The sequence below is a fragment of the Dama dama genome, chromosome X, assembly GCF_033118175.1.
Source record: "Dama dama isolate Ldn47 chromosome X, ASM3311817v1, whole genome shotgun sequence".
NCBI classification, from domain to species: domain Eukaryota; kingdom Metazoa; phylum Chordata; class Mammalia; order Artiodactyla; family Cervidae; genus Dama; species Dama dama.
Genome location: NC_083714.1, coordinates 97,465,237 through 97,486,584, shown reverse-complemented (window position 1 = coordinate 97,486,584; position 21,348 = coordinate 97,465,237). Strand labels below are relative to the sequence as shown.

The 21,348-nt window shown below is 40.3% G+C and overlaps 1 protein-coding gene across 4 annotated transcripts in view; it reads right to left on the bottom strand.

Annotated features, from left to right (window-relative positions):
• SHROOM4 (shroom family member 4) overlaps window positions 1–21,348 on the bottom strand; it is a 241,808-nt gene that overhangs the window by 13,792 nt on the left and 206,668 nt on the right. For all 4 annotated transcript variants that reach the window (XM_061137900.1, XM_061137904.1, XM_061137903.1 and 1 more), the window contains one exon: window positions 1,542–2,351. In XM_061137900.1, coding sequence (XP_060993883.1) covers window positions 1,542–2,351 — 810 coding nt within the window. The remainder of the gene's footprint in view (window positions 1–1,541; window positions 2,352–21,348) is intronic.

The following is a 21,348-nucleotide window of genomic DNA, read 5'->3' as shown; positions in this document are numbered from 1 at the left end:
CCACGATGCTCTCTAATTACAATAAGAATGCTTTCAGATAGATGGGCTGCTTGAGAAACAGCCATTAGAGATCTGATAAGAGATCTCCATGTCTGGGAGCCAGGCCCTGTAAGTGCTGGGCTTGTGGCATGTGAGGCTGGAAAGCTTCTTAGCTAGCTCCAGATATGGAGAATGCAACCCACTCCAGTACTCTTGCCTGGAAAATCCCATGGACGGAGGAGCCTGGTAGGCTACAGTCAATGGAGTCTCGAAGAGTTGGACACGACTGAGCGACTTCACTTTCACCTTTCACTTTCATGCATTGGAGAAGGAAATGGCAACCCACTCCAATGTTCTTGCCTGGAGAATCCCAGCGATGGTGGAGCCTGGTGGGCTGCCGTCTATGGGGTCGCACAAAGTCGGACACAACTGAAGTGACTTAGCAGTAGCAGCAGCAGCAGCTCCAGATAACCAATTAATGGATTTGTCCATCAGTAAAAGACACAATAACAAGGTACTTCTTATAGCAACAAAACTCAGGCAAGTTCCTTCTATAATGTTATTTAAGGAAAGCATTTAAAGGATAGACACCTGCCCCTTATCCCCACTCCCAGCAGAGAGTGGGTGGAGCTCTCTGCAGGAGGACTGGCAGAACTGAATGTCAAAGCTCTTTTATTTTGGAGCACAGAGGATAACCACACGTTGTGGGACATGCTGCTGAGCATTGCCACGGTGACGGGAACAGTTCCTCTCTGCCCAGACAGCTAACTCTGTCAACTACCACTTTTGGTAGTACCATTTGCTCACTGAAGCAAATGCTTCAGAGGAAAGAGGCAGAGGAAATAAGGGTGGGGTGATGAATAAAGTGGAAGGTGAAAAGAATGCCTTTGGCTGTTGTTAGGAATGGTCAACCCCAGGAACACCTTTGATTCTGGGCACAGGGGAAGAGTTTAGAAGCCCAGGCAGTCAGGTTGTGAGCTGGCGATTTATTCTAGAGAGCAAGCAAAAGAAAAGGCAGAAGAGGATTTGAACCAGGCTTCTGGAAAAAGGCAACAAAGGTTTAATGCCTTCTCCCTCAGGGGCCAGAAACTGATGAGTACCTTAAAGACAAACTAGAAACGATAAATACAGTATCTCAATAGTGTTATTTAGGGATAAGGTTAGTCGCTCAGTTAGTCACTCCGACTCTTTGTGACCCCATGGGATTCTCCACTCAAGAATACTGGAGTGGGTAGCCATGCCCTTCTTCAGGGGATCTTCCTGACACAGAGATCAAACCTAGGTCTCCTGCATTGCAGGCAGATTCTTTACCATCTGAGCCACCTACTGAGCACCTACTATGTGCTAAGCATGGGGCTATATCCTTTACATGGATTATCCTCATTCTCACAAGAACCACGTGAAATAGGTAGAATCATGCCCATTTTCCAGGTGAGAAAAAATGAGACTGGGAATAGTTTCATTGGCCAGTTGAAGGTCATGCAGCTGGCAAATGGTGGAGGTGGAATTCAAACTCATGCTGCCCCCTCTTCAGGGACCTAATGTCTTTCATAAGCACTTACTTGGAATCAGTGGTCTCCTGCTCTGATGTCCTCCAAAGCCCACCAATGCCATAATAACAAGGGGGTTGAGCCTTTTCAGCTTGAGATCCCAAGTGGCCCCTTACTGGAGGCAGGAAATCACTGGAACGCAGAGCAAAGGATTCTGGCTCTGCTGGGAGGCTTTGTGAGCCCTGCCTTGGGGCCTCCAGGTGGCCAAAGGCCGGAAGCTGGGGCTGCTCCAGGACCTCCTCAGGATGGAAGGCACCGGAACCAGTGGTTTCTGAACTGAAATACTGGGGTGGCAGCTCCTCCTCCTCCCCCGCTTCCTCCTCTTCTTCCTCCTCCTCTACCCCCTCCTCCTCCTCTTCTTCCTCTTCCTCCTCCTCCTCTTCTTCCTCCTCTTGCTGCTGCTTTTGCTGCTGTTGTTGTTGCTGGGCTGCACGGAAGAGCCTGTACTTCTCCCAGTTGGGAGGAGGAGGGCGAGGAGGAGGAAAGGCCTTCTTCCTGGCACCCAGAGCATCTGGCTGGGTCTCATCAACTTTGTTGAAGAGCTCCTTCCTATGCTGCTCCCAGACCTGGGAGCTCTGAGGATCCAGGGTGATGTGGCTTTCTGAGAAGGCACGGCTGCGAAGCGGGCGAGGCATGGAGGCTAGGGAGCTCTCCTCTTCATAAACGGAGGCTTCCTCTGTTTTTTTGGAGGAGTGCTTAAAGTCTCCAAGGAGGTCAAGAGAAGAGACTGCTCGGTAGCTTGACAAGTCCAGTCCTGGGTTCTCAAGGCAAGGATGGAATGGGGTTGCCCATGAAAAGCTAGCCTTGGAATGAGCCATTTCCCTGCAAAACAGCAGATGAAGGCTGGATAAAACAAGCACACTGCAGATGGCCCCATAACTTTAGATAACCTCATTTATGTAAATTTTAAAATGGAAACAAAACAATATAATATAGGTAGTAAATGTAAAAACAATATTAGTAATACTAATATATGATATATAACATTGATAGCTAACATCTAGGTGCCAGACATGGTTTTAAGCGATTTCCATGTCTTAACTTCTTTAATCCTCACAACAAGCCTAGGAAGTAGCTATTATAATTATTGTCCTGATTTTATGGCTGGGGAAACTGAGTCATAAGCAGATTAAGTCATTGCTCTGAGTCACAGAGCTATTAGCAGTAAGTGGCAGAACTAGGATTTGAACATGGAGAGTCTTGCTCCAAAGTCTGGATATACACACCACCCCACTCACTCAGATTGAATGTGCTGTGTTCTGGGGCTTGCAAGTGTAGTTATCCTGCTACATTTGTTGTTTCTAACTGTGAAACATTTCAAATGTTTAAAAACATACAGAGATTGCTATAATAAATATTCATGTCCCCACCTACTGCCCAGAATTAGGATATTTTAATACATTGCCATCTATGTTTCATGATTTTTAGTTTTTAAATTTTATTTATTTATTGCTTTGACCATACAGTGCAGCATGTGGGATCTTAGTTCCTTGACCAGGGATTGAACTCATGTCCCTGGCACTGGAAGGCAGTCTTAACCACTGGACCACCAGGGAATTCCCCGTGAATTTTTAAAATAAATAAATAATACCCCTTTGTTTCACCCCCCCTACTTCTATAACCCTGCTGCCTCTCTACATGCAAGCTATATCATGAATTTGGCATGTATACTTTCTGTCCATGTTCTCATGCCAAAACACATCAAGCAGGCCATTCAGAAATATTTGCTATTTTGGATTTTAAATATACCCTTCTAATGCAATTCCAAACAGAATTTTCAACAGGAATTTTTAACTGTAGAATTTTGTTTTGTTAACTTGCAAAATAAAGAAGGATACAGCAATCCCTGTTTATCTACTGTTTCACTTTCCAAGGTTTCAGTTACCTATAGTCAACCATAGTCCAAAAAATAGTAAATGTAAAATTCCCAAAATAAACAACTCAAAACTTTTAAATTGTGTGCTATTCTGAGTTGTGTGATGAAATCTCTATCTGTCCTGCTCCATCCTGTCCAGGATATAAATCATCCCTTTGTCCAGTGGATCCCACCCATTGGCCACTTAGTAGCTATCTATGTTATCAGATGGACTGTCACAGTATCACAGTGCTTGTGTAGAAGTAACCCCTATTTTACTTAATAATGGCCCTAAGGCCCAAGAGTAGTGATGCTGGCAATTTAGATCTGCCAAAGAGAAACCATAAAGATCTTCCTTTAAGTGAAACGGTGAGAGTTCTTGACTTAATAAAGATAGGGAACAAATTATATGCTGAGGTTGCTAAGATCTATGGTAAGAACGAATCTTCTGTCAAATTATGAAAAAGGAAAAAAAAAAGATTGTGCTCATTATGCTATCATACCTCAAAGTGCAAAAGTTGTGGCCACAGTGCATGATAAGGGTTTAGTTAAGATGAAAAGACATTAAATTTGTGGATGCAAGACATGAATGGAAAACATGTTCTGGCTGACAGCAACGTGTTGCACCAGAAAACATGAAGCCTATGTGAAGACTTCAGCAAGGGATTCCCTGAAATAAGTGACTACTGTAAGTAAGGGATGGTTATAAAGACTCAGGAATAGGTTTGTACTGAAAAACATAAAAGTTACTGGAAAGGCTGCATCTGCCAATGAAGAAGCCACTGCCATATTTCTGGCAGAGTTGAGAAGTTGATCAAGGAGAGAGACAGAATTCACATAACTTTTATTGTAGAATATTTCTATAACGTTCTACTGTATTATTATTTATTATTGTTAGTTCCTTACTCTGCCTAATTCCCCATTGGAGAAGGAAATGGCTACCCACTCCAGTATTCTTGCCTGGAGAATTCCATGGACGGAGGAGCCTGGCAGGCTATAGTGGGAGTCTCAAAGAGTTGGACACAACTGAGTGACTAACACACACCACCCAATTAAACTTTTTATCATAGGTACATATGTATAGGAAAAAGACATAGTATATATAGGGCTCAGCACTAATCCGTGTTTTCAGGCATCCACTGAGGGTGTTGGAATGTATCCCCCACAGATAAGGGGGGACTACTGTATAATAAAATGTATACTTTGCAACAGAAGAAATGGGAGCTAAGTAAGGCATTAAGCATAATATAAAGCAATTGTAATTAAAACAGTGTTTTACTGATTAATCAAACGGAATTGAAAGTCCAGAGACATATTTAATATCAAACTATAAAAATGTATAATTCACCTTCCATAACAAGAAGATAGATTTATTAACATATTTTTAAGACAATAGCAGAGGAGCAGTGTTATTTGAAGCTGCACCATATATTATATATCAAAATAAATTCCAGATTCAAGAGTTAAGGGTGTGTGTATGTAATTTTAATATGTGTTATATATGTATATATTATATACTTATAAGAAAAAACTATCAGAAAACTTAAAAGCTGTCAATTGTGAGGTGAAATAAGAAATTCTCATCTTGTAATAGAAAAGTATATCCAAGAAGAAGAAGTCCAGGTTTACTTAAATATGTATAAAAAGTCAAACTTCGATATAATAAAGAACGACCAAAGCAAAGGACATCTCTTTAGTCTCAGAGTTTGAAGAGTTAAACTCTCTAAGCCAGAAGATCTGGTTTCCTGCTTTAGCCTGTGAGCAATCAGCATCATGCTAAGTACTGCCTCGTGACAGGAAATTCCAGCAGTTGAATTAAACCATCAGACAGAATACCCATTCAGTAGTCATGTTGGAGCCTGAAAATATTTCCTTAAAAATAATAATACACATAATGGTGGCCAAAATGAGATAGAATGGAAAGCAAAATCTCCTTCACTCCCCTCATTTCCAGTCCCCATCATGGCTAGCTCATCCCTCATGTGGATCAGAAATTCATAGTCACACATTCCCCATTCTCTTCTCATTTGGACCTTAGCCCACCTCTAGCTTCTTAAGATTATAAAAATTCCTTGTGTACAAACTGTTCCACCTGGCATTTCCCCTGGTCAGGAAGCAAACAAACAAGACGGTGAGTGGGAAGTAATAAGATGATAAATGCTATCAGGCAGACAGGCCTTTCCTGACCGCCTAATCTAAAATAGAGACAACTTATCCTTAATTATCCTTTTTCTGTTTTGTTTTTCTCAGAGCATACATTCCCACAAGGGCAGAGATCTTGTATGTGTCATTCATCTGATAACTAGTGCCTGGCACATAGTAGGCATTCAATAAATATTTAATAAATTAGGTAATTTAAAATATTCCAAGGGCCATGATACTCATATAATTTTAAAAAAATGTTGAATTAAAGGCAAAAAATAATAAACAAGACAAAGAAGGGCACTATAATATTAACGATTAAAAAAGACAAGATCTAATTATCCTGAATCTTTATGTACCAAATAATATAGCATCAAAATTCATAAAGCAAATATATAGAAAATGTATAGGTAGAAAAAAGCAGAAACAAAATACGAGACTGTTTCAGCTGATGACAGATATGATAGTCAAAAGATAATGAAAAAAATTTAAATTTCTTCATATGCCAAATACAGACTCTACTTTCTTTTCAAGGGCCCATTAAAAATTTTTTTATTGACTACATGTTAAACCGAAAAGTAGAAGTAGAAGAGCTACTACTGTAGCTCAGGCAGTAAAGAATTCGCCTGCAGTACAGGAGACCCAGGTTCTATCCCTGAGGAGGAAAGATCCCCTAGAGAAGGAAATGGCAACCCACTCCAGTATTCTTGCCTGGAGAATCCCATAGAGAGAGAAGCCTGGCGGGCTACAGTCCATGGGGTCACAAAGAGTCAGACACAACTGAGCAACTAATACACACAGACTTGTATCTAGTCACAATACAATAACATTAAAAATTAATGAAAAACAAATATTTCTAGCACATAGAAAATGAAAGGGAGAAAATATCCTCAACTCTAGTCAAAAAGGAGACAATCTAAAATTGTAGACTACCTAGAAAATAACAATAATGAAAATATCAGAAGTGAGAGGATATGGATGATTAAAGCAATGGTTAAAAAAATGATAGTCTTAAATACTTACATTAATACATAAAAACAAAATAAATGAATTATGCTTTCAACAAAAGAAGGTTAAGAGCCACAAAAATAGAACTAAGCAAATAAAACTAGTGGCAGAAATTAATACACTAGAAAACAAATGTTAAAACTAATAATTAAAACCAACAACTTTCTTTATTTTTTTAAAGCCAACAACTTTCTTTAAAAGAAAAGACCATAAAACAGATTATCCACTTGCTAATTTAATTAAAAACCCTAAATGCACAAAATTAGAAATGGACAAATAACCACAGCTACAGACTAAATGAAAAGAGTAACAGAACACTTTGATCTACTTTATGAAAACAAATTTGAAAAGAGAATAGTTTTCTAGGAAAACAAAAATTACCAAAACTGATTGCAGAAAAATGAAAATATCTAAACCACCAGTTACCATAGGAAAAAAAATTGATAAATTTGACCAAAAAATAGCATACTCCCATGTGAGTGAAGTGAAAGTCGCTCAGTCGTGTCCGACTCTTTGCGACCCCATGGACTGTACAGTCCATGGAATTCTCTAGGCCAGAATACTGGAGTGGGTAGCCTTTCCCTTCTCTAGGGGATCTTCCCACCCCAGGAATCCAACCCAGGTCTCCCACACTGCAGGCGGATTCTTTACCAGCTGAGCCACAAGGGAAGCCCTATACTCCAATGGTCTTGTGTTAATTCTGAAAGAAAGTAAAAGTGTTAGTCACTCAGTCGTGCCCAGCTCTTTGCAACCCCATGGACTGTAGCCCACCAGGCTCCTCTGTCCATGGAATTCTTCAGGCAACAATATAATACTGGAGTGGGTAGTCATTCCCTTCCCCAGGGAATCTTCTTGACCCAGGGATTGAACCCAGGTCTCCTGCATTGCAAGCAGATTCTTTACTGCCTGAGCCACCAGTGTTAATTCTACCAACCTTAAGCATCAGACAACCCATATGCTATTTACCCTTTCTAGATTTTGGAATCTAGAGAATAAAGGGAGATGAAAAGAATGCTGTATAACGTCAACACCAAAAACCAGCGACTAGAACATACATAAAGGAAAACCAGAGATTATTTTCATCAAAGAATACTAATCAAAACTCACCATTTTGCATGTAATAACAGAAATATTAGAACATTAGTAGATATAAGGAATTTATTAATAAACTACCAACACATATTAAAGGTTCAAAAAACCCTTTCTGAGAAGGGTGCATGATCCAAAAAGTTGGAAACCACTGGTCTGGGGCAGTTGCTCCTAATCAAAGTAGCTCTTAATTGGAATTACCTGAAGATGTTGTTTACCATGCAAATTCCATGGCTCCACCTCTAAAAATTGAGATTTAATACCTCAGGAATCTATAAACAACTGCCCCAAGGGATTCTAATATCACTAGTTCAGGGGTCATACTATAGAAACAAAGATCCAGGGTGAAAAAGACGAGAATGTTGTGGTTTGGGGGAAGAGGTTTGGGGATAGAGTTATTTGTTCCAATTAGGTTGGCTTCCCATCTATATAGTATGTGCCCCAACCCTCAGTACACACATTCCTACCTTCTGTCCTTGCCTCTCCCACTTTTCCCCACCTTCATCTCCAATCTAGATCTTATGAGATGCAGGTGGTGAAAGCAACATCTCCAAAGGCTTTGGAGTTGGGTCAATGACCTGCAGCTGTGGTGAGAATAACCCCGCTCTGTGATAGTCATTAAATTTACCCCTCTTTCCTTCCCAGGGCACAGGGAAGGCAACAAAGCAGAGCGGAAAGAACACAGTGTTTAGAAAGACTTGAGTCTGACTTCTAGTAAAATTTAAAAATCTGTCTCCAGAACCCCAAAATTTTGTGACCTTGAGCAAAGTTTATTTATCTCAGTTTTAGTAAAATATCTATCTTACAAAGCTGCTGTGAGGATTAACCATATAAAAAGGACCTAGCAATGATGCTAGGTATATGCAAAGGTGATTCATAAATGACAGAACTATGCTATTTTTGCCTGGAGAATTCCATGAACAGAGGAGCCTGGCGGGGAACAGTCTATAGGATCACAAAGGGTCAGATACGACTGAGCGAATAACATTAGGATACTTACTGTTAGAGCAAAGTCACTTACTCAGGGTCCCTGCATATGGTTATACAAATTGTGCAATGTACAACCTTCACTGCTGTATGCTTCAGCCCTACTCCTTGTTCTCATCAAGAGAGTTGAACTGCACCATCCTCTGGTCAATGTTCAGCCCTACTCAATAGCCAAGAAACCAAGAGACTTTGGGTCTTACCTCAGATACATGGTTGCTGAGCCTAGATTACCAAGGATTTTAACCATAGGTTCATTTACTCACTCTTCTCAACTACTTAAAAAGGAGAGAGAATAAAAGCCAAGTTTAGGCTTAAAAGCAGTGTGAAGATCAACAAGACTAGATATTGTAAGTTGTTTTTTGTTTAGGTATTAATCAGTTATGTCAGCCTTACAGAATTTACCTCTAAGTAGCCAACTACAGAACCAGTTGGAAGGAAAGCACACTCTTGTAGGGACATTCAGTGACCCAATCCACAGCACTGTAACACTATCCGTGGCACGGGGCTCCAGCAAGGCAACCTGGACATTGCTATTCTCTGCATAAATTCTAATTTGAAAAGCACATCCCTCCCACCAACATGGCCTGTGTAAGGGCAGCCTAAACCTTTCAGAGTCACTTACATGAGGGGAGCAGAAATAGGCAAGACTCCAGAAAAGGGGAAGGACTGCCCTCAAAGAGATCAGCTGGGCCAATGTGTATATACATCATTCCAAGCTGTCATTCAGTATTACACTGTGCAAGATGACCAGATCTAAGGGGAGCAAAACCCATAGTCCTTGCTTTCCAGGCACTAACAACTGAAGTAGACTGGTGAATGCATGTATGCTAAGTCACATCGGTCCTGCCTGACTCTTTGCAACCCCATGAACCATAGCCTGCCAGGCTCCTCTGTCCATAGGATGCTCCAGGCAAGAATACTGGAGTGGCTTGCCATTCCCTTCTCCAGGGGATCTTCCTGACCCAGGGATCGAACATGGGTTTGATCATGATCTGAGTCTCTTATATCTCCTGCATTGGCAAGTGAGTGCCACCTGGGAAGTCCTAGACTGGTGAATGGGAGGCTTCCACTGAAGTGTGTCAGGCTCAAGCCAAGAACAGTGTTCTCTAGAGGCCCTATATGCATAGAAACCTAGTTTTCTTTGAGACCAAGGATTCTTCTCTAGAGTGGAGGATAAGGAACTTCATAAGGAAAAAGAACTGTGGTTTCTTACTTATTACTTACTATGTGTCAGGCACTGTTGTAGGCACTTCTGTGTATGTATTTCTATTACTTTTCACACAAGCTCACTGAAGTAACTATACCATTACTACCAGTTTGAAAATGAGGATCCTGAAGCTTAGAAAGGGTAATTAATTTTACCAGCTCCCTAGTAGTAGTAGTGTCTAGACTGGAACTTGCCTTATCTGGCTCCAAGGGACAATCACATTGAAGCAAGGACTCCTGGAGTGAGGCAAAAGGTACTTGCACTACATTCATCACAAGGTGTTCTCAAAGACTTTGGCTCCTTGCTGAAGACAGGGGAGGAAGCATGAAAGCTAAGTCTGAGAAAGGGCTTTGCTGACACCAGCCAAGGAGACTACATCTCAAAAACAAAAGCAAATCATGTGCCAAGTCCTGGACTGTTATTCTCTTTTCCTCTTGGCACAGGTAGACTGTGCTTCTGATAAATAGATTTTCCCCTTTTGTTACAATCTTTTTGGGGGAGGGGTTCATAGTAATTGAAAATGAAAACCAGTATTTGCAGAGGCTGAAAAATCTCCTCCTGCCTCCTTTGGCCTTTTGAAGCTTCCTTGTTTGGAATTTTTATTTTTAACCTCACCACAATAGCTTGGCATTCCAGGATCTCAGCAGCAAGATGGCACAGTTCCAGCCCCATCTCCCCTTCCCCCTTTCTCAGCAGCCAAAAGATACGACTGCTCCAAGAGAAACAGCCACTCCCAGCTTATTGCTGAAGGAAATATTTGCAAGATCCAGGAAGTGAGACACAAGGAGGCTACACAGGGAGGGAGAAGGGCCCAAAACGCTTATTGTTGCCACCCCTCTCCGCCTTTGGGGCCACAGAACTTCAAGTAAGGAACAATTAGTCTGGCGACAGCAAATGCAAGTGGCAGGATTTGCCCTGAGCCTTAGACAGCCCCCAGGAATCTGGTGCAAACTGTCCTTCGAAGAGATCTGAGAAGTCCTTGCTTTATTGTGGCTATCTTGGGTGAAGCTTAGATCCCTCTCTCCAATAACCCCAGCTTGGAGTTTTCAAGAAGGTTTTCCCATTATTCTCTGAATTCTATGTGGTGTCACAAACATGGTGCTAAAGGAGGGTAGTGATTGCTCTTGTTTACTCAAAGTCCATCATGTGTCAGGCACAGGGCTGGACAGTTAACAGACTCGATCTCATTTCATCCTTGAGACAATCCTGTGGCTTGAGCATTCTCTTGCCCATGTTAGAAATGAGACTCAGGGAGGTTAAACAACGTAAGCAGCCAGGAGAAGTTACGACCAACGTCCATCTGACTCCAATGCCCACGGTTTATGCCAGCACAACATGCTGACTCTTCAACATTCTCATAACCTTCTCAAGAGATTTAATAAAAGACATTTTAAGTGCATATAATGTATTGTCAAGAGGCCAGGAGGGTTTGATATCCACCAGCACAATTTAACAGAGGATTAGGCTGCCTGAGGTTCTTGAGGCTGTATTCTCTAATAGCCAGTGGTTCTGACACTTAAACATGCATCAGAATCACCTGGAAGGCTTATTAAAACACAGGTGGCTCAGTCCTATCCCCAGAATTTCTGATTTGGTAAATCCGGGGCAGGGTGGAGAAATTTTATTTTTAACAATTTCCAGAATGATGATGGTACTGCTGCTCCCAAATCATACTTTGAGATACACTGCTTTAACCAGTCATTATCTACCAGGTTTCCAACTTACTAACGTATCTTAAGAGGTATAAACCCATTTTAAAAAACTCTTAAAACGAAAAGGAATTTTAATTGACTATATACATACCACCCATGTGACAAGTGGGATGAAGATTTACAAAATAAAATGAGTATACTGGAGGTCCACAAAGCTCTGGGAATCTTGATGCTATTTAAGGAAATTCAGTGCCCCACCACTGTTAAACAATGGATGTGCCAGAGGGAGAGAGTAATTTTTGTATATTTGAATCCTCATGTATACCAGGTATTGCTGCTGCTGCTGCTGCTAAGTCGCTTCAGTCATGTCTGACTCTGTGCGACCCCATAGACGGCAGCCCACCAGGCTCCCCCATCCCTGGGATTCTCCAGGCAAGAACACTGGAGTGGGTTGCCATTTCCTTCTCCAATGCATGAAAGGGAAAAGGGAAAGTGAAGTCACTCAGTTGTGTCTGACTCTTAGCGACCCCATGGACTGCAGCCTACCAGGCTCCTCTGTCTACGGGATTTTCCAGGGAAGAGTACTGGAGTGGGTTGCCAGTGCCTGCTCTGATACCAGGTATTAAGGTACTGAATTTCAAAGACAGGGGAATAGACTTAATACCAAAGTTACAAAGAACATAATTTTATCTCAAATAGTTTAAAAGGCAATCTGGGTGCTGAATTATGAATGGCAATTATTATTATAGAGTAGTTCTTCAGCATGCATGTATGTACCTTTTGAGGTTTTAACCCTTTAAGAGTAACCCTAAAGATCCATGAAGTGTAGTAACTTATCATTATGCAAAGGGTATGAATTTGACTTGCAAGGTATTATAATACTGGTTTGCAGGGCACGTCACCAAGCAAAGGAGGGAGGCTAGTCAACCACTTGGCACTCATATGTCAATGTGGCTTGATGGGTCTCTATTTGCTGTCAAGGCACACAGGTGCACAGTAACCCTGGGAGAGAGAAAAAAGTGCTTTTCTGTAATGCAAACTACTTGCCAACTAGCGCTGATGATGGAAGTGAAGAGCAATGTAAAGGTCTTGAGAAAGTAATGGTTCTAAGTCAGATATTAAAATATTCATTGGTGGGAATGGAGGGAGAGGTTCTATGTTGTAGTGATGGTGACAAATTTGAAGATTCACAGAGATCTGGTGATGTACCCCCTCAGAAAAGTCAAGATGGATAAGCAGAAATGCTAGTTGATGGAGAATTCTAGCAAAACAAATTTTAGCTAACAGAGAGATCAAGCATGGCTGCTAAGTAACATTCTGTCATTGGTACAGGGATTTTTCCAAAGCCCTTGATCTTTAACTTTGCAGGCCTACATCAAACCAATGTGGGCTGCCTCTTCTTCAGATTTTCTTTTGTTATCAATTCCAGCAAGTTGACATGTACCCAAAGAACACATGCATTCAGCTCCAGCTGTTTACATTTTACCAGATGCCTTTCTGAATCTTCTTTGTACATGGCTACTATCAGATTCAACATGTGGTTTAGAATTTAGCCTTTTTTGTTGTTAATATTATTACAAATAGTCAAATCTGTGCAAGACCCAATATTTGTATACTCATCATAGTTAATGGCTATATTCTATACCAACATGATGATATATTAAATTGGTAAATCTTTTCCATGATTATAAATAGCACTACTACAAATATATTTAAATAACTTACTTTTCTCTTTTTAGATTATTTCCTTGGGGGGCATGCTGGATCAAGGAGTATGTACAGTTTTGTAACTCTTGTCACATATTTCTAGATTGTCTTTTAAGAAAACTGAACTAATTTATACTGCTCCATGAAACACATACTGTTTCCTCAAGTCTTGTCAAGATAGGGTTTTATAATTTCTATTTATAATTTCAATCAACTGTTGATAATTTAATATGCTGATTGTGACACCTTGAAGTTGTTTTTATTTGTACTTGTTTAATTGGTAGAGAGGTTGTACTTTTCCATGCAATGATTTTACTGTCTTTATTTCCTCATGTGTAAATTGACTGTTTCTTTGTCCTTTATGAAGCTGAATCTGAAAGCTGACCTTCTATAATCTGTATCCATTCTTTATATTTTTCGGACAGTCAACTGTTATCTGTGATGCTGACCCCAGACATTTTTCTCATTCTCTTATTTAGCTTTTTATTACATTTTGTTGTACAAAAGTTTCTTTTCCCAACTTTTATATAAAAATCATCCATCTTGTCTCTGATGATATCCTCCGTTTAATAGGCACAAATTTATCTTCCATCCATAGCTGGAATGAATATGCTATTCCACTGGTCTGCTTTCTGAAATTTATACTATACAGTATTGTATGTACTGTGGCTGTAAGTTAATTATTCTCCATATTGATACCTACAGTTCCCAACATTTATTGAAGAAAGATGATTGCTTTCCGTGGTTCACAGTTGCCTCCAGTGTGCTCTGTAGTCTTAGAATCTGTTTCTAGAATCTCTCTTTTTTATTTAATTTCACTGTTTGACATTTTTTCAACCCACTATCATATGGTTTTAATAACTGTCACTTTATGGCTAACTTTAAAATCTGATAGGGTAAGTCTACCTCTACCACCATTACCTCTTTAAATAAATGTATTCTTTGGTCTTCCTGCCCACTTTTTCTTTCAGATAAATTTCACTATGAATTTGACAAGTTCTATAAAGTATCCCACAGTGACTCTAATCGGTAGTGTATTAAATCTATATATTAACTTAGGGAGTATTGTAATCATTACTGTATTAGTCTTCTCAAATTGAAGCAGAGAATAGCTATGCATTTATTCATGTCTTTATTTCTCCCATTAGAGTTTCATAATTTTCCTTGAATAAGTTTTGTGTGGCCAGGATTAAATTAATACCCAAGTATTTAAATTCACTTTGTCATGCTCTTTGACAAATCCTTTCTTGCCTCTGAAGGTTGCATTCTTCTTAGCTGGTAAAGCCTTCCTGAAAAGTATACTCTACCTAATGAAATAAGATTCAATTCTCAATTACCCATTTCCTTTCACTCAATTGGCAAACAGGAAATGTGTACTGGATGGTCCGCACTCCGCTTATGATGTGGTATGATAAAAAGAAGGAAGAGAGCCCTAGGCCTAGAACTGAAAAACCTGGGTAGCACTCCAATTCTGTCATGTACTTGCTGTATAATTCCGGAAGTAATGGGCTCTGAAGTCAGATGCTTGTTTGACCTTAGGCAAGTGACTTTAATCTTTCTGTGAATAAGTTTCACTGTTAAAACTGTGTCACTAAAGGGTAACTATCTTATAGGTTCATGATTAGTAATAAATAAAATAATTCACATGAAAATGCTTATAGCAGTGTCTGATATACAATAAACACTTAGTAAATGTTAGATATTATACCTTTTGTTATTGTTATTAATAATAGTATAGCAATACCTTTCCTGAGTCTTAGCTTCCTTATCAGTCAAATGGGGAAAATAAGGCTTAACTGCACAGAGTTGCTGTGAGGATTAACTGCGGCTATATATGTGTATATACACCCTACATATTTTAAAGGTCTGTGCAAAGTGGAAAAATGGAAAAGACCACAGGAGGCAATTGTAAGTACAGAAAACCAAGAGAGATGATCCATAAAATAATTTCTTTGAGCTATTAAATATTTCACATTTATGTACATTTTTCTCCCAGCAGAGCTACTCACCAATTTTTTCCCCTCCTGCTAATATTAAAATGCATTTGCATTCTCTGCACACAAACTAAATAACAGTGGAGGGAGACAATCAAGAACATAACTACCTGGAATTAAATTTTGTTGCAGGCTTCCAGGCAGAGTAGCTCAAGAATATACAGTTTATTTCCCCAACTATACTCATCATTCTAGTTGTGATAGAAGTGACATAAGAAAAGTTAAAAATGTGTGTGTAACTGAGGAAACCAGATCTGAAAGAGACACGTGCACTCCAATGTTCATCTCAGCACTGTTTATAATAGCCAGGACATGGAAGCAACCTAGATGCCCATCAGCAGATGAATGGATAAGGAAGCTGTGGTACATATACACCATGGAATATTACTCAGCCATTAAAAAGAATTCATTTGAATCAGTTCTAATGAGATGTATGAAACTGGAGCCTATTATACAGAGTGAAGTAAACCAGAAACATAAAGACCAATACAGTATACTATTGCATATATATGGAATTTAGAAAGATGGTAATGATAACCCTATATGCAAAACAGAAAAAGAGACACAGATGTACAGAACAGACTTTTGGACTCTGTGGGAGAAGGCGAGGGTGGGAGGTTTCGAGAGAACAGCATTGAAACATGTATATTATCTAGGGTGAAACAGATCACCAGCCCAGGCTGGATGCATGAGACAAGTGCTCGGGCCTGGTGCACTGGGAAGATCCAGAGGAATCGGGTGGAGAGGGAGGTGGGAGGGGGGATCGGGATGGGGAATACATGTAAATCCATGGCTGATTCATGTCAATGTATGACAAAAACCACTACAATATTGTAAAGTAATTAGCCTCTAACTAATAAAAATAAATGTAAAAAAAATGTGTGTGTAGTCTGGGGAAGGTAAGTGGAAGCTCCATCAGAATTTCTCTTTAAATGTCATCTTTGCCCTTGACCTTTCCTAGGCCTTCTCATCTTCCTTGAGATCATAAACTATGATCTGCCACCTCCATATTCAGCATCAATATGACCTTCCCATTGACCTCCCCTTTCTGTTTTTAAACTTAAACCAGTTTCCCAAATCCTGATCAAAAGTTCACTTAAACCAGAAGTTCTCATATTTAGCTTATATCAGAATTGCCTGGAGGGCTTGCAAAACACACATCTCTGGGCCATGTTGCCCCAGTTTCTGATTCGGTTGATCTGGGTAGGGGCCAATAATTTTCATTTCTACTTCAGTTCTTAGGTGATACTGAGGGTGTTGGTCCTAGGACTACATTTTTTAGTTAATTAATTTATTAATTTTTGGCCGCACTGGGTCTTTGTTGCTGCCTGAGGGCTTTCTCTACTTATGGTGAGAGAGGGCTACTCTCTAGTTGCATTGGGCAGGATTCTCATTGCAGTGGCTTCTCTTGTTGCAGGGCACAGGCTTTAGGGAATATGGGCCCAGTAGCTGTGACACATGGGCTTAGTTGCTCTGTGGCACGTGGGATCCTCCAGGATCAGGGATAGAACCCGTGTCCCCTGTGTTGGCAGGCAGATTCTTAACCACTAGACCACCAGGGAAGCCCTAGGACTACATTTTGAGAACCACTAACTTAAACCTTTCTTCCCTCTCTAACTACCACCCCATTTCTTTCCTTCCTTTTCTTAGCCAACTTCTTTTTAGACAGTTTTAAATGTATAAATGTCTTTTCAGTTCAGTTCAGTCGCTCAGTTATGTCTAACTCTCTGTGACCCCATGGACTGCAGCACGCCAGGCTTTCCTGTCCATCACCAACTCCCGGAGCTTGCTCAAACTCATGTTCCTTGAGTTGGTGATGCCTTCCAGCCATCTCATCCTCTGTTGTCCACTTCTCCTCCTACCTTCAATCCTTCCCAGCATCAGGGTCTTTTCTAATGAGTCAGCTCTTCACATCAGGTTGCCAAAGTATTCGAGATTCAACTTCAGCATCAGTCCTTCCAATGAATATTCAGGATTGATTTCCTTTGGGATTGACTGATTTGATCTCCTTGTAGTCCAAGGGACTCTCAAGAGTCTTCTCCAACACCACTGTTCAAAAGCATCAATTCTTCGGCAATCAATTTTCTTTATGGTCCAACTCTCACATCTATACATGACTAATGGAAAAACCATAGCTTTGACTAGATGGAACTTTGTTGGCAAAGTAATGTCTCTGCTTTTTAATATGCTCTCTAGGTTGGTCATAACTTTCCTTCCAAGGAGTAAGCATCTTTTAATTTCATGGCTGCAGTCACCATCTGCAGTGATTTTGGAGCACAAGAAAATAAAGTCTGTCACTGTTTCCATTGTTTGCCCATCTATTTACCATGAAGTGATGGGACCAGATCCCATGATCTTAGTTTTCTGAATGTTGAGTTTTAAGCCAGCTTTTTCACTCTCCTCTTCCCTTCATCAAGAGGCTCTTTAGTTCCTCTTTGCTTTCTGCCATAAGGGCGGTGTCATCTGCATATCTGAGGTTATTGATATTTCTCACATAAAGATATGTGTTTTCGAGCACTCTTATTTTAAACTATTTTCCAAATCACACAGTAACATATAATCATTGCATTAAAATTAATGAAAAGAAACTGAAACCCTCCTATTTTGTTGTTGGAAGTATAAAATGGTACAGCTACTTTGGAAAACAGTTAGGCAGTTCCTTAAAAAGTTAACATAGTTATCATATGACCCAGAAATTCTACTCCTAAATATATACTCAAGAGAATTTAAAACAGATGTCAACACAGAAATTTGTATGTGAACAGTCATGGCAGCATTATTCACAATAGCTAAAAAGTGGAAACAATCCAATGTCCATTAATGGATGAATGGATAAATAAAATGTGGTATGTCCATACAATGAAATATTTGGAAAAAATAGAGTATGAAATACTGTTACATGCTACACTAAAGATGAACTTCTAATGCATGCTAGGTGAAAGAAGCCAGACACAAAAGCCCATATATTATTTGATTCCATTTATATGAAGTATACAGGATAGACAAATTAATAGAGACTGAAAGTAGATTAGTGGTTGCTTGATGCTGAGGTTGGGAATAGTGACTAGAAATGAGAGCAATCACTCTCTATTTCTAACCTCAGACTCAAGTAACCACTAATCTACTTTGTATCTCTATGAACTTGCCTATCCTGTCATTTCATATAAATGGAATCATTAGTGGTTTCTTGAGGCTGAGGTTGGGAATAGAGAGTCCTTAGAAATGAGCAAGGGGTTTTCCTGGTGGCTGAGATGGTAAGGAATCCGCCTGCAATGCAGGAGACCTGGGTTCGATCCCTGGGTCAGGAAGATCCTCTGGAGAAGGGAATGGCTATGTACTCTAGTATTGTTGCCTGGAGAATTCCATGGACAGAGGAGCCTGGTGGGCTACAGTCCATAGAGTCACAAAGAGTCAGACACAACTGAGTGACTAACACTTCACTTTCACTTCAGAAATGAGCAAAAGGGATCTTTTTAGGGAGATGGGCATGTTCTAAAATTGGATTGTGGTGATGGTTACATAGTGTTAGATCCCTGGGTCAGGAACATCCGCTGGAGAAGGGAATGGCTACACCCTTTAGTATTCTTGCTTGGAAAATTCCATGGACAGAGGGGCCATGGGGTTGCAAGAGTTGGACACAACTGAGCGACTCACAATTTCATTTTCAAATTAACCAAAATTCACTGAATTGTACACTTAAAATGGGTGAATTTAGGATGTGCAAAGCTGTGTGCATTTCTTCTCTATGCATTCCCTTTACAGACCATCATGCCTTCTACTTTCTATGCCCACCATTTTACTAAGTTTGCTTTCTTAAAGCTCACTTGTGAGTTCAAACTGTCAAAGCCAATAGCAGTCCTCTCCTTATCTTCTGTGATGGTGCCCTGGCATACTTCTCTTTCTTATGACTCCAGATGCCTGCTCCTTCAGTCTCCTTTGCTGGCTGTTCTTCTTCATCCTACTCTCGATAGCTAGGTGATCAACAAGGCTGCTCAAAAGCATCTCTCTGTGTTCCTCTCTAACTTTAAATTCAACATATCCCAACTCAAACTTGTCATCTCTACCAAATCAGGTCCCCTTCTCACCTGCCCCCAATATGTCAATAATCTTCTCCAAGTCACTGGGGCTCAGAATTATTTTTTGGCTTAACTCCTTTCTTCCCAAGTTCCAATCACTGAGTTCTTTCTACTTTTTTTCTCAAAAGTTGTCATGTATTTGTGAGCAAATAATCTGAACCAACAATTCACATGGGAAGCAATGCAAATATTAAATACATGAAAAATTTGCAAAACAGAATAATCAAAGTAAGCAAATTAAAATTAAAATAGGTACCATTTAAACCTACTTCATCAGAAAATTTTCCATGATGGCAAATTTTAGGGGAAACTGGTATTCTCATATACTGCTAATAGCAGAATAAAACACCTCCAGGGAAAGCAGCTTGGGAAATAAATCAAGAACAATAAGAATGTTCATTTTCTTTTAACTAGTAATCGCAACTCTATATAATTGTTTTTAATGAGATAATTCAAAATTAGAAAAAGGTTATAGCTGCTCAAAATTTTTCAGCAGCATTACTTTATAATAGCAAGAAATTGGGAAAAAACCTAATTATCCACCAATTTGGGAATGATTAAGCAAATTAGAGCACATTAAGCTGGTAAAATATTATGCAGCCATTAAAATTTATAACTACTGAGGAAGCCTTAATGGCAACAGGAAAAATTGTTTACCAAGTAATGCCTAGTGGAGAAAGAGAAGCTGCTGCTGCTAAGTCACTTCAGTCATGTCCGACTCTGTGCGACCCCATAGACGGCAGCCCACCAGGCTCCCCCGTCCCTGAGATTCTCCAGGCAAGAACACTGGAATGGGTTGCCATTTCCTTCTCCAATGCATGAAAGTGAAAAGTGAAAGTGAAGTTGCTCAGTCGTGTCCGACTCTTAGTGACCCCGTGGGCCGAAGCCTACCAGGCTCCTCCATCCATGGGATTTTCCAGGCAAGAGTACTGGAGTGGGGTGCCATTGCCTTCTCCGAAAAGAGAAGCAGGACACATAAAATTATATCTACACAGTTATTATAATCATGAGACCCCTGCCAAACCTCTATACATATAGATAAAGACTGGCAGGGAAATGAAAACAATCAGGGTGTTAGGGTGGTAAGAATTAGGATACTTTTTATTCTGTTTTTAATTTCCTGTAATATTGCTTTCACAATAAACATTTCCTCCCCCCGCCCCCCGCAATATCACACATATTTATCTGTCCCTTCTTCTCCATTTCTATTGTACCCTACCTTCCCAATTCAGGGCCACACTCTTTCACGTCTAGATCACTGCCCCAACCTGGTCTCCTTCCAACCTATCTAGGCTGCAAATGCTGCCAAATTATCTAAAGTGCCATATTTACTATGTCACTTACCTGACCAATAATCTTCAATTGCCTCCATATTTGCCATCCTATCTAGTTTTCAAGGCCTAACTATCCAGGTGCAATACTTCACTCTTGACCCTTTTTCTCTACTGTTACTGTTGCTGCTGCTGCTCCTCTTCCTCCTCCTCTTTACAACTGACACTTACTGAAGGTTTATGGTGCCATATTTTGTCCTAAATGCTTTACATATGTTAACTCAATTAATCCACACAACAGTCACAGAAGGTAAGTACTCTCAGCCCATTTCAGAAATAAGGAAACCAATGGGATGGAGTGAAAGGTGGGGGGGCATGGAGAGAAAGCCACGTGCGAAGTTCACAGAGCTAGAGAACAGAAAGCCTGGATTTGAACCCATGCAGACTGACTTCAAAGGGCTTCCCAGGTGGCTTCCCAGGTAAAGAATCTGTCTGCCAGTGCAGGAGACATAAGGGACACAGGTTCAATCCCTGGGTCAGGAAGATCCCCTGGAGAAGGAAATGGCAACCCACTCCAGTATTCTTGCCTGGGAAGTCCCATGGACAGATGAGCCTGTTGGGTTACAGTCCAGGGGGTCCCAAAGAGTCAGTTACAAGGAAACTTCAGTCAGACTGAAGCAACATAGCACACAGACTAACTTCAAGGCTAGAACGCTTAACAACCAGCAGGATTTATTCCTGCAGTACAGCCTGCTTAGTGTCCTCTCTGGGCCTTTCCTTCTTTAGACTCCAGCCTTCAGTTTTCTTAACCCTCAATGAACTTAAATAGGG